At 38.0% G+C, this 13,712-nt stretch overlaps 1 protein-coding gene across 2 annotated transcripts in view; it reads right to left on the reverse strand.

The window, feature by feature from the left end:
- Positions 1–831: 831 nt before the first annotated feature.
- Positions 832–13,712, reverse strand: part of LOC144009608 (uncharacterized) — a 56,390-nt gene continuing 43,509 nt past the window's right edge. For both annotated transcript variants that reach the window (XM_077509431.1, XM_077509432.1), the window contains 23 exons: positions 12,843–12,905; positions 12,668–12,703; positions 12,480–12,563; positions 12,336–12,395; positions 12,156–12,218; positions 10,560–10,646; positions 10,431–10,466; positions 10,282–10,335; positions 9,465–9,521; positions 9,318–9,377; positions 8,345–8,386; positions 8,224–8,251; positions 8,082–8,144; positions 5,738–5,757; positions 5,558–5,656; positions 5,292–5,442; positions 5,105–5,196; positions 4,852–4,980; positions 3,718–3,765; positions 3,567–3,629; positions 3,274–3,471; positions 3,080–3,195; positions 832–1,666 (listed from right to left, as the gene is read on the reverse strand). In XM_077509431.1, the coding sequence (XP_077365557.1) occupies positions 1,465–1,666; positions 3,080–3,195; positions 3,274–3,471; positions 3,567–3,629; positions 3,718–3,765; positions 4,852–4,980; positions 5,105–5,196; positions 5,292–5,442; positions 5,558–5,656; positions 5,738–5,757; positions 8,082–8,144; positions 8,224–8,251; positions 8,345–8,386; positions 9,318–9,377; positions 9,465–9,521; positions 10,282–10,335; positions 10,431–10,466; positions 10,560–10,646; positions 12,156–12,218; positions 12,336–12,395; positions 12,480–12,563; positions 12,668–12,703; positions 12,843–12,905 (1,851 nt within the window). In that variant the 3' untranslated portion in view covers positions 832–1,464. The remainder of the gene's footprint in view (positions 1,667–3,079; positions 3,196–3,273; positions 3,472–3,566; positions 3,630–3,717; positions 3,766–4,851; positions 4,981–5,104; positions 5,197–5,291; positions 5,443–5,557; positions 5,657–5,737; positions 5,758–8,081; positions 8,145–8,223; positions 8,252–8,344; positions 8,387–9,317; positions 9,378–9,464; positions 9,522–10,281; positions 10,336–10,430; positions 10,467–10,559; positions 10,647–12,155; positions 12,219–12,335; positions 12,396–12,479; positions 12,564–12,667; positions 12,704–12,842; positions 12,906–13,712) is intronic.

A 13,712-nucleotide genomic window follows, 5' to 3' on the forward strand; every position in this document is an offset into this window, starting at 1 on the left:
TTTTCCTATCGATTATTTAATCCGTTATTTAGGCAACTAATACGCAACCACACTCATTTTTCGAATATATATCCATCCATCCACTTGACCGCTTATTCCTCACAAGGGTCGCGGGGGGTGCTGGCGCTTATCTCAGCTGGCTCTGGGCAGTAGGCGGGGGACACCCTGGACTGGTTGCCAGCCAATCGCAGGGCACACAGAGACGGACAACCATCCACACTCACAAGCACACCTAGGGACAATTTGGAGCGCCCAATTAACGCATGCATGTCTTTGGAATGTGGGAGGAGACCGGAGTAACCGGAGAAGACCCACGCAGGCACGGGGAGAACATGCAAACTCCACCCAGGAATGGCCGAAGCCTGGACTCGAACCGGAGTCCTCAGAACTGGGAGGCGACGTGCTAACCAGTCATCCACCGAATAAAAAAAAAAAAAAAATAAAAAAATAAAAAAAAAAATAAAAATAAAAAAATAAAAAATAAAAAAAAATATATATATATATATATATATATATATATATATATATATATATATATATATATATATATATATATATATATATATATGTTTATTTTTATCTATTTGTTTTACTGGAATTGTTTTTATGTCTGATTTTTACTTTCCTTGCAGCCCTTTTGTTGTTTTTGAAGTGCTCTGTAAACAAAGTTGAGTTTAGTTATGACTTCCTTGCTTTTATTCGTCATTCAGTTTAACGCGAAGACTTGACAAAATGTTAGCGTTGTTGGACGCTGACACAAGTTGTTTGCATGATCAAACGATGACTTTTGTACTGTCAATAAAGAACACACAAGCAGATTTTTATGAAAAGAAAATCCTTTATTCTGTTGAACAAAACAACAACCAATACTTGGAATTTGTTTTTCTACATTTTTTTTTTCAGCATGAAAACATATCGCAAGATAAAACCCAACTCTTCTCCATTCTATTATAGTAGCAAAAAAAAAGTTGAAAAACACAAAACAAACAAATGATAAATTACATTCTCAGATTTCATCTTTTGGATTTCATGTTTATGTGCTGTAACAGTATAAATAATGGATTTAAATTAAATAGCCCACACATGAAAGAAAAGTTGTAGCAAATAAAATGAAGTACAGTGCATCAAATTGATCGGCCCCTGGCAAGTAGTTGTTCAACATCTCCGTGACAACCTGTAAACAAAAACAAAACAGCCCTCCCCTCCTGAGCTGTCTTTTACTTCCCTTGGAGTGGGAAATGTGGGACCATTTGGGATTAAAAAAAAACAAACAAACAAACAAAAAAAGTCTCTTGGGTTTGGAGCAATTGATGCAGCAATCTAAAAATCTAGCGCGTTCCCTACCAGAGTTGGACAAAAAAGCAAAAACTGGCCCCATCAATGCTTCATCTTATGTGCCAAAGGGACGATGCGACACGGGCGGGACATCTCAAAGGGGTTCCAACTCCAAGACGAAGGCGGGTCTCAGGGGTTCTTGTGGGTCTCCACGCAGAGGAGCACGTAGTCGTTGGAGCAGCTGCGCGTCTGCTGGCCCAGCAGGAGGCCCGAGGTCAGCCGGGACGACTGGCCCGCCACCGACACGTGGTCGGCGCGCCACGTCTCGCAGTGCTTGTCCGCCACGCGCAGGCCTCGCACGCTCGACCCGTGCCAGATGCTCTTCTCGGGCCTTCAGGGACGCGCACAAACACGGCAAAAATGACAAAACGCAGGAGGAGGAAAAAAAAACGCAACTTTGGATTTCAGACGAAATGCTTTCTGTTTAACTTTTGACGTCTATTTAAAAATAATTTTTCTTTTTTTTGGTTGCCAAGAATCTTAATTTTAGTTGACTGATAATACTTTTTGCCTTCAAAAAGATGATTTTTCTTGCAAATATATAACTGGGTTTTTTTTTTTAATTATATTTTCTAAAAATAATGACTTTCTATAAAAAAATATTTTCTCTTGAAAAGAAACTTGAAAATAGGTTTTTTTTTCTTAAAAAAACTTTAAAATAAACATAACTTTTTTGAGAAATAATACATTTTTATATTGATGTTCATTCAATAAAACACAGCTTTTAGTAAATAAAAAATTCTTGAAAAAAAATGACAGCATTCATTTAGGATTATGATTTTTTTGTTTAGAAAAATATTTAGATTTTTTTTTTTTTTTCATGATTCCATTTTTTCCCTATTTTTGGGGGGAATAAAAAGTTATCCACAACAAAAATAGTTTTTTCCATCAAAAATCCTGCTTTTTTTTTTTTTTTTTTTTTTTCTTTTTCCAAATAAGACTTTCTTGTGAAGTTTCTTAAAATATTTTGGGGGAATTTTTTCCTTGAAAAAAAAAAACAAAAAAACAAAAAAACAAAACAAAAACAAAACCTACAAATTCTAAAAAAAAGTTGCCTTTTTTAAAATATTTAGATTTTTTTTGTACTTGATTCCATGTTTTTCCCTTTTCTATTTTTTGAGGACTAATTCTAAAAATAATGTTTCCTTTTTTAAAATATTTAGATTTTTTTGTACATGATTCAATTTTTCCCGTTTTCTATTGTTAAAGAAAAAAAACATTTTTGTTTTTTTTTGCCATCAAAAATTTTCGTAAAATATTTTGAGGGATTTTTTTTTCCTTGAAAAAAAAACAAAAACAAAAAAACTACTAATTCTGGCATTAACTTTCTTGAAAAATATCATTTGTTTCTTTTCTTTTACTAATCTTCTTGAAAATAGAAATTAAATATGACTGTCTTTGAAAAATATGTTTACTTTTTGTCTTGGAAATAATGTTCTTCAGTTGATTTGAAATGATTAAAATACTCATCCTAGTTTCTATCATGTAGTTAAACTTAATCTCTCTGAATCCATCTATATGACAGACCTCTTATGCCATATCTTTGCAGCTTTTCCCTTAATATGTTATGATCTATCGTATCAAATACTTTGTTTTTTTTTTTTAAATAAATACAAATCCCAACTGTAAATTCTTTGTTATCTCTACTAGTGTCAATTTCTTCCACAAGCTCCATTACTGCCATAGATGTGGATCTAAAAAAACAAATCATTATTCTTAGAGTATAATGATGTGGTTTACTGACCAGAACGGATCGGCTAAGACGTCGCGCCCGTCAAAGGAGTAAATCGGTATCCGGCTGTTGAAAGCTCCGCCTTCGCCGCTGAAGATGGACCTCCAGTTCCTGAAGAGTACGTCTCCCTGTGAGGAGGTAATCACGCGGCGTCAGAACCCTTTTTAAATCCACTTTTGACCTGTAGGGGGTGGGAACTGACTGACCCTGAGGTTGGTGACGGGCAGCGTGTCCCTGAATCCCGGGTAGACCACGTGGACCAGGTCTTGCTTGTTGGAGGAGACGAAGGCGCGGTAGTTGGGGGGCAGGCCCATTGCCTTGGCCTGTTGGTAGCACAGCCGGTCGGCCGCGTCCAGGCCCGACAGGTCGCCCGTGTGCGGCTGGTTCAGGGCCACCAAGTTCAGCTGAACAACACATCCATATATATATATATATTATATTATATTATATTATATATCAATCAAATCTATATAGATCAAGTGTGGCGAACGCTCCTCACCCTGGCGTTGGCGGCGCGCACTCGCTCGACTGTGCCGCCGGAGATTTGCTGGGCGGCGCGAGGCTAAACGGACGCCAAATTGTTATTGTTAATAATTGATCATTCAAAATGAATGGAATCATCAAATCCTGTTGTATGTTTGAACACGCACCTCGTCCTGTGGGAGGACGTTACTGGAAAGGCGGACCAGACTGCCAAGCTAGGGAGGAAAAAAAAAAAGAAAATGAAGGCAAAAAACATGTTTAATATTTTGTGCACTTAGTCAAAGTTGAAATTAAAAAAAATTTTATGCGGAAAAATAATCAAACTCAATGTATTCTTAATGAATTGTAATTACCTCTTGATAATGTTGGCTAGCAGTGCACATTTTCATTAAGTACACTGTGTTCCAATTATGTTTTGCATTTGCATTATTAGGGTTGGAACACCCATGGAACTAGGGGCGTGGAAACCAAATAAAAAGAAAGGGTGAGGAGGCGATTTTTTTCAGAGAGTGCAGTAGTGAATTGTATCAGTCATTGTATCAGTATTTTTTTTATTTGAATGTATTTTAGATTTTTTTTAATTCAAATTATTTTGATGTAAATATTGACTTTAATGGGGAAATTCGACTTAAGTCGAAATTCAGGTTACATTGCTAAGAACTCGATGACTTCCTGTATTTCGCGATATCGGCCTTATTTTAACTCTTTGGCCGCCAAAAAACGTTTAATAACGATTAGTAAAATCACGATGTATGCCCCCATAAACGTTAAATGACGTCAACTATGTTTGTTTGGTTTTTGTTTTTTTAAATCAATGGGAAATGCAACCTCTAAGTGGAGTGCTGCCTGCTCAATGGGTAGTGGAATCAAAAACAGCCACAAACTATGGCGAGCAGATGGCAGCATTGTATCTCTTTTCAACAGGCTGCCGGTGTATGAAATTCTAGGATGAAACATGACGAATCTGATGAAATGGAACGTTTTCAAGGATGACGTGAATGATCAAAGCCTTTGTCGCATTAAACCTAATTTACAGAGCGTCGCTAAACAAAAAATATTCGTGTCAAAGTCACTGTTGTGGAGAAAATGTATCTTTTCACAAATAGCTTGTTTCTGCGAGTTTTGAGATCTAAAATTTCAAAACATTGCGAACAAAGTGCTTCCTTTCTGATGAGCATTTGAAATATATTTGGATGAAATAGCAGAACTTGTTTTTTACGTATACTCCATATGTCTTCCGATGTTGTATTTACAGGCAATCGTCGTATTAGTTTGATATTTCCTGATTGATTGCCGTATACCTGTATCTCCTTCCAGCCCTCGGACACCTTGAGGAAGAGACTTCCCGAGTCCATGACGTAGGCCAGCATGCCCTCGGCCTCCCGGGCCGTCTTCTGCTTCATCGAGTCCAGCGTGGAAAACGTACTCACCTGGAAATAAATACACAAAAAACAAAAGTGTCCGATTCCGTTAACATATAATTGGACGTCACAAAATCGTGCGAAACGTTCGCAAAAATCCGATCCAGCGAGAATTCGCGTGAACTGAACGTACGGCGGCTGAGCCTCCGAAAGGTCCGCGTGAGCCAGGTGATCCGGGTGGACCGGGGGGTCCAGGTGGCCCGGGCGGTCCGGGGATAAGCACATCTGTGCAAACATGTTATATAAAAAAAAAAAAAAGTTATTCAATGTTGCTTATTATGGGATGGAAAGTCCGAACATGATCGATTCGATCCACACACCTTTTTTTCCAAAGCCCAACGACCAGCTTCCGGTTTGCCCTGGTGGTCCTGGGGGTCCAGCTGGACCGGGTCTGCCGAAGCCCGGGGTGCCGGGAGTGCCTGGTTCTCCGCGGGGGCCTTGTGGTCCCAGCACAGACTCGCCTTTGGGTCCCTGGAGAGTTTTCGCAAAAAAAATAATAAAATAAAATAAAATAAAATAAACATTCCAAGTTGAGTTGTCTCATTTGAACAGGGCGCGATTGCGTCGCCACGGCAACGGCTCTCACCACTGGCCCTTGTTTCCCGGGAGCACCTGGTTGCCCAGGTAACCCCGAGTCGCCCTTTTCTCCTTTGTCGCCGTCAAGGCCCGGCTCGCCCTTCACTCCCTGACACACACAACCAACCACACATTAAATCAAGAAAATCCCAAAAGAAAATCTCCTCATGATGATGTAATTGGAACTTACCAAGCGTCCTTTGAACGTGTCTGACGTGCAGAGGAAGAAAACGTCGTTAGAAATAAAAAATGTACACTATCTTGACACATTTTTAAAGTAGACCTGCACATGGCATGATTTAATCATCTTTTCTGCACATCCTGTCGTTAGTGGTGGGCAGATCGATCCAAATATCGATATTATCGATACTAAGTCAGTATCACTTTGTGCACTTTCAGAAAGTAAAAAAAAAAAAAATAAAAAAAAATGTGCACTTTAAGAAAGTAAAAAAAAAAAAAAAAAAAATTGTTATGGTTGTAATGTTTCTGGAAAAAACATTGATAAAGTATATAAAGTCTCCAAAAGTACTTAATGTCTGTTTATTAACAAATTTTGTCCTAATTTTGTCACTTGTTTAAAAAAAAAAAAAAAGGAAAACACTTAAATGTTGAAAATTGATTGTTTTTATTTTATTATTAATTAAGAAATTCAATGATACTGCTAACTTAATTCATTTAATCCCCAAAACATATAAATACGTTCTATTTGAAATGTTTTAAGTATCCCAAAGACATATTTATACGTTTTTTTTTTATGTTAACGCATACAGAAGACTTTGATGCAGCCTCTCAAGTGCAAAGACCGGTTGAAGAAATGGCAGTTATTACACAAACGGCCAGCCGGTGGCAGCAGATTATAAGAGATCAACCAGGGCCATGTTGCACCAAGCGTTTTTTTCCCCACAGTTTTAAACAGATTTGTGAATAATGATGAAACACAGCTATATTCTAATGCTAATTGCTGCAAAACGGAAAAAGAAATATAATTTTTTTTCCTGATGAAAGAAGAGACTTTAATCTTTCTTTTGGTAAGTTCAATGCTTTTATAGCAATAGAACACAATATTCTGTGGGCCTTGTAAAATCGGTCAAAAACCAGCCAAACAGCTGAGAGTGAAGGGGTTGCTTTAGTCAAAATGGCTGTGAGTGAATGAATGAATTAAAATAAATATATAGATATATCCCATAATTTTCGAAAAGTATCAATATTGATATCGGCGATAATGGCCCTGTATTTACTTTGATATCAGCTTGATACCAAAAATTTGCAGCATCGCACACCACTACCGGTCATGATAAACATCAAGATGATCATGATGATCAATTACATACCAGGATGCAAGTTCTCACCAAAACCTTTCAGTCTTGTTGAGCCCCCCATTTTCAAAAGAAAATAATAATAAAAATATTTGAAACAACACTCTGCAAATATTCTATTAAATCTCATTACACTGCGCAGGCTGGTGTACCCAATGAAGAGTGTTAATATTTCAAATAGAGTGGTACCTCTACTTACGAAATTAATTGGGTCCGGAAGAAAGTTCTTAAGTAGAAAATTTTGTAAGTAGAGACGCATTTTCCATGTAAATGCCCTAATCCGTTCCGAGCCTCCCAAAATTCAGACATAAATGTTTTATAAAGCATAAAAATGCATCAAAACATGTAACAAATACATGTTACAATTAGATTATTGCACAATAAATGAGAGTTGTGCATAATGTAAATAACAAAGAATAGAGTAAAGAATAAAAATGATGGTCATTTACCTTAACTGCTGTCCTCATCGTTTTTTGCCCTCTTTGGTTCATGTTCTCTCTCAGAAGTGTTTTTTCTGCCTGGTGTTTTGCAAAGAACTGATCCAAGGATGTTTTTTGTTGTTGTTTTTTTGTTTTTAAACAATGCTTTGTAAATGTCCAAGGCAAACATCATCTTAGTGAGCAAACACCCGACTGGTGAACACTTTTTCTGGCCGATTCTTTTTAACAAATTCTGAAACGTCATGGAAACTTCCGGTATGGCGAGGCATCTTTTTTCCAACAAAAAAAAAGGCCCGTCTCGTCGTAATTAAAAACTTACTGTGCCTTCATCAATCACCAATTGTTTGAATTTTTGCACAAATTCGTTGGCCGTTAGTTCATACATTTACGAAAAACTATCGGAACACTTCATGGGCCGCGGGATGAATGATGAGGACGCTGTATAGACACCGATCTAGTATCTAGGCTCATAGATACCTATGGTAAAGGTTCCTCTTAGCCAATGGGATGCTAGAACGATGCACAAACACCGATCTAGTATTTACGCTCATAGGTACCTATGGTAGGAAATAGCCATAGCCGAAAGTATTTTGCGTTCGGTAATGTATTTTTACCTTTCGTATCTAGAAATTTCTTTCGTAGCAAGAGGCAATATTTTCCCGTTGAGGCGTTTCGTAACTCGAAAATTTCGTATGAAGAGACGTTCGTAAGTAGTATACTGTATGTATAAAAAAAAAAATATGCAAAATAGAGTGCCAATTTTGGAGGTTTGACTTACTAGGTGGCGCCGGAATGCCAGGAAGGCCTCGTTCTCCCTTTTGTCCTTTCGTCCCGTCGTCAACTTGGCAACACAAACAAGATTGATTTTTTTTCAAAGTGATCTTCTCATTATTATCAGCAATCAATTTTGCGAAACTTACATATCATAGCGCTCCCGTTGGGATGGAGCTGAGGATTGAACACAGCTGGTCAGTAATGACTTGATGTATTGATAATGAGAGATGAGGCTAATTCTGCTGTCAGTGAAAAAATGTGACTGACCGGAATTTTGCAGAAGGGTCTGGCAGCGATGGGAAACACCGTCTGTAAAAAGTGGCAAAGTGTTAGCAAATAAGCTACGTCAGAGTAGTACCACGTGGTGCCACAATTTGCCAAGGCAGCACTGAGCTCTACTGGAAGATGTGGAGCGCAATTAAAAAGCAAGAAAAAGCAGAGAGAGGAGCTCCTTTCCATTGCCAATAGGCCAAGACTTGTGAGGTCGCGAGGCAGCCATATTGCTCCTCCCAAGAAATGGTTTCTCGGCATACGATCCTATTAATTACCACTGATTGTCACATCCACCGAAGTGGGGTGAAATTTGTTCTCCGCATTTAACCCATCCCCTGGGGAAGCGGGTTTACAGGATCCACATTGGAGACAGTACTTAGTAGAAACAGCATGATTTATGCTGTTTTAAATGTGTTAAACATAAACAAGAGGACTTCAGACATTTTACAACTTTCCTTAAATACATGTAGAAATTATATGCTTAATGTTGTTTACAAAATTGGGTTCTAAGGAACTGAGCAACAAAGAAAAAGATGGTCTTCAAAGCAGCGCATACCGTCCACTTATTATTATTTTTACTATTATTATTATTATTATTATTATTATTATTACTTGTTAAAAAAAAATAGTGATCACAAACTCCTAATCCCGCCTCCGGCCTTATACTAACTGCCTACAAGCTGTATATGTCTCATCTGTAAGTATACCATATATATAGTTTATCAAGTAGTCTGCTCGCGAGATGGGAGTAACGAGATGGCCGACCTGTGACTTGCACTGGCTTGTATGGGCTATCGGCTATCCAGTCATATATACAGGTCAGTGCTTATTTCAATTAGCATATATTAGCCTAGTCTATAGTGTTTTTTATAATATATTAGCATGAAGCTAATCATGATAAGTTTGGCTCACTGAAATTATAAACATGATATATATTGTGGATGAGTATTTGCTCGTGCTTCCTTACGCCGTTGGGGCATCGGAACATTCCGGGGCGGCCCGGTCGTCCGGGAGGTCCTGGGAGTCCCTGTTGGGCGGAGTCACATTCAATGAGAACTCTTTTTGGATCACTTCTTATAAGAATGCGCATGATTTTCTTCACGTCGGGACTTACAGGTTTGCTGACTGATTCTCCCTTCTCTCCTTTGTGTCCCATCCGACCAGTACGACCCTACAAACAAACAAACGATTAAAAAAATTGCATTTTTCTAATTGTGCTCATCAGCTTGAAAGAAATTCCCTGTCCCTAATAATGCGTTTGTTGTTGTTTTTGTCAATGTTAACTCACGTCAACTGCTTGTAAATGCCAATGAATCCTTCGTTTGAAACCACTTTGATTCATCTTTCTTTCATTTGATCTTTCCTCTGGTCTCTTGACCCTTTCTGAACTTCGCGATTCTGGTGAGACTCTGAAGGATCCGGTTAAGGTGAAGGGTCATTTGTTTTTTTAATTCGGTTTCAGGAAGGGCTGGACCGGCCATCTGGTATACAGGGCAGATGCCCAGTGGGCCGGCCTATTTTGGGGCCGATGTAATGTTTTTTTCATTAATTATTTCCCTAAGTTTTACCCCAAGAGAGTGGCCCACAATTTAGAGGGACCAGTCTGTTAATCCAATTCGAAAATAGATAGCAAACTGAAAACATCATCAATAAACATCAGTGGCAGAACTCCATGTTATGCAGGAGTCGGGCTGGGCCGGGCCGGTGGGCCCGGAGTCAAAATGCCAGGGCCGATTTTTTATGTGCCAGTCCACTTTCAGGTGAATTAATGAGCACAAATTCACACGCACACAAATGCGCACATATGCACATTAAAAAAAAGAGAGCAATGAGATATGTTGTGTTGAATCAGTACGACTGCAGAATGAACTGAGCTCTCAAAAAACAAAAAAACAAAACAAAAAAAGTGCACTAAAACTTTTGTTGCTTACTGGTCGTCCAGGGAAGCCCAAGGCCCCTTTTGGTCCCGGCATTCCCATCGGTCCCTGTTTGGGAAGAAAAGACCGTCAGTCCTTGAACGCGGCGTCATCAATCATGTTTTCTTTCTTTTTTTTTTTTTTTTTTTAATTCAAAGACTCACGAGTGGTCCATGAAGTCCAGTTGCACCAATCTCACCCTGCAGACAATTTGAGACAATAAACAAACTTTGTCCTCATCAATGTGTCTTAAAAAAAAAAAAGTATCAGAAATGTGTGCTGAAGATCATCACCTTGTATCCTCGATCGCCCTTGAAAGCAGAAAGGTTGTAGAAGGATCCGTTCTCAGAGACGATAATCGCCGGCTCGCCTTTCTCCCCCTGCGCAGACGTTAGAGTCAACATAGACACAAAGCCAGGCGCTAATACATGAATGCTAATGGCCTTTATTTTATTTTAATTTTTTTCCAAAAATGTTAACTGAAAAGTTAATGTGATCATCATGAGCAATTTATTTTTTTTATTCTGAGGGCTGCTGTGCATCATTCATATGGCAAAGGTCACACAAAAGGATCAGGCAAGTTGCTTTACATGCTGAATTACAAAGGCGTCCTAAGGGCCACCATAAAAACAACAATGTCATACAAAAACAAGATGCAGCCTTCATTTAGCATCCTGAATATGATTCAAGCATTAATTTAATTGTGCACATGTTCTTTTTGAAGATTTTGACATTTAGAAAAAAAAAGTACAGAATACTGAATATAGTTTTATAACAATATATGTTTAGGTTTTTAATATAAAAAGTCAGAATATTAGGAGACTAATTTTTCATTTATTTTTTGCTGAAAGAAGTCATGTTTTATTTTAAAATTTCACAATATTACATATTTACTTCTTTAATATTAAAACGGAATATTATGAGGATGAAGTAGTATTTTTGGTCGGAAAGAAAGTCTTAAAAAAAAATTCTTCTTGAGAATACATTTTTTTTGGGATGTTCGATACCACTTTTTTTTCAGACCGATACCGATACTCAGACCCTCAGTACTCACCGATACCGATACCAACTGCCGATACCAGTAGTACATTTTGACAAATAAAAAAAAATCACTAAAAGATATTTGTAAACAAATATATTTCCTTTAATTTTGAAAAAACAGCACAGTCACTCTTCAATAGTCTTAATGCTCAAAATAAAACACAAAAATGCTCTTTTAGTTTAAGATTCACAATATTGAAGTATTTCCAAACCGGTGAAGTTTTGGTGAAAAACTGCTGCAAGCTTTTTTTTTTTTTTTTAACTGCTGCAATCTAGCGCCAGTTACAGGCAAGGAGGACTCACTTAACGTCTTCCCCCTCTGCCATCGGTCGCTTGTACTTGTCTGCGTCACGAGTACTCGAGTACTTGAAAAAAGGGTGGTATCGGCCCGATACCGATACCTGGTATCGGTACTCGCACATTCCTACATTTTTTAGTCTAAACTATAAGTCGAAATGTTTCAAGACAGATTTCATAAAATATATTTCATATTTCATAAAAGAAAAAACATTTTTTTAGGAAAAAAATATTGTAGCCTAATTAATTGCATTAGAATAAAGTTTTTGTTTTTTGTTTTTTTACTCTTCTAATATTTTCCAAAGCAAACGGAATGACAATATGAGGATTAAGTAGTATTTTTTGGGGGAAAAGAAAAAGTCTTAAAAAAAAAAAAGTTTCTTCTTGAGAATACATTTTTTTTACATAAATGTCTAAACTAAAGTAGAAATTTTTCAACAATACAATACTTTCCAAAGCAAACGGAAGCAAACCGTTGTGTTCTGGACGTGGTTTTCATCGTCTTGTGGCCGATTGGTGCATTCAAAATAGTATCGCGCATGCTCGCTTACCTTGAGTCCGGGAGGCCCTTCAACACCTTGCACTCCGGCGTCTCCCTTGGGGCCTTGTTGTCCCTGTGGATAATGAGGAGACGATCACGACATGTCCCTCGACACCGAAAGCCTTCACTGTGGACTGGCAACCACATTCTGATCCATTTTTTTGTTTTTTTGTTTTTTTGTGAGACTCACAACCAATCCCTGAGCCTCAAAAATCCCTGAGAGGTTGAAGACCGTGTCGTTGAGGAGGAGCTGAGGAAGAGGAGGAGAGCAAGCATGAAGAACAAACAAAAGTTTTCAGTCAGACTCAAGTGGCCTCGACTGGTTGTGACTTACTTCACTGAGGCTGACGACGGGTCCTGGAGGTCCGGGAGGTCCTGGAGGGCCAGGTAGCGTGACACCATCAAGTCCTGGCTCGCCCTGAGAAGCAGGTTGGTCATGTGATGTTTTTTTTTTGTTTGTTTTTTGTATGCCAGGAAATGGACACAAAGTCAGGTGTGTGTGTTTTTGTTTTGTTTTTTTACCTTTGGTCCCAGAGCGCCGGCATCTCCCTTAAAACCCTGAATGCAACACAAACTGCGTTAATTGACTACCAGACTGGAGGAGTCACAGAAAGGCATGAAAGTGTAGCTGCTGTTTTTTTTTTTCCTGAGTGGTGGATTACGGCGTGTTGTGTTTTCCGGTGATGCATTCACTGACCTCTGAACCATTGGCTCCCGTTGGTCCCGCTAAACCTGGTGCACCCGCAGCGCCGGGCTCTCCCTGCACACGCCAACAACACACGTCGTGTATGATCACAAACAGTGTTCATTTTGACAAGAAATTTTCACAGCGTTTTAGTGAGAGTCTTCTGACGAAAATTAATTAAAGTTTTGGTCATAATTTAGTAGGGATGCAATGATAACGGCAATACCGTGATATTGGAATATAAAACTGCCACAATATATCGTTGTCGTCATGTCACGATATTAAAAGCATCTGTTAAAAAAGGGTTGATTTCCATTTGTGGAGTTCTAGCACCCTCTGGTGGCTAGTTTTTTTTTTTTGTTTTTTTTTTTTTTAGTGCATTTTAATTTTCACAAGGCATGTTTTGGCCCTTCGATGTTTGAAATTCACGCTAATGAGCAGATGAAGGGAAACATAATATGCTTGTGAACAGAGTCAATATGGGGAGGAACTCAATGTGTGCCTGCATTAGCAAGTAAGTGCCTCAATATATATAAATATACACATATATATATATATATATATATATATATATATATATATATATATATATATATATATAATATATATATATATATATATATATATTAGTGCTGTCAAACGATTAAAATTTTTAATCTGATTAATCACACTTTTTAATTTGGATTAATCACGATTAATCAGCTAAATTACTTGCATATTCGCGTAATATAAAATAAAGGGAAAATAACGTAATATTTTGACATTAACGCATTTTATTATCTGAATGTCATTTGCAAACATTGATTAAATGCATGTACGCAATTGCATGCATGCGTGTATTGCTCAAAACGTAACAGCATCATATCAATTGGGTGCAATTCA

This window comes from Festucalex cinctus, chromosome 20, assembly GCF_051991245.1.
Source record: "Festucalex cinctus isolate MCC-2025b chromosome 20, RoL_Fcin_1.0, whole genome shotgun sequence".
Classification (NCBI taxonomy): Eukaryota; Metazoa; Chordata; class Actinopteri; order Syngnathiformes; family Syngnathidae; genus Festucalex; species Festucalex cinctus.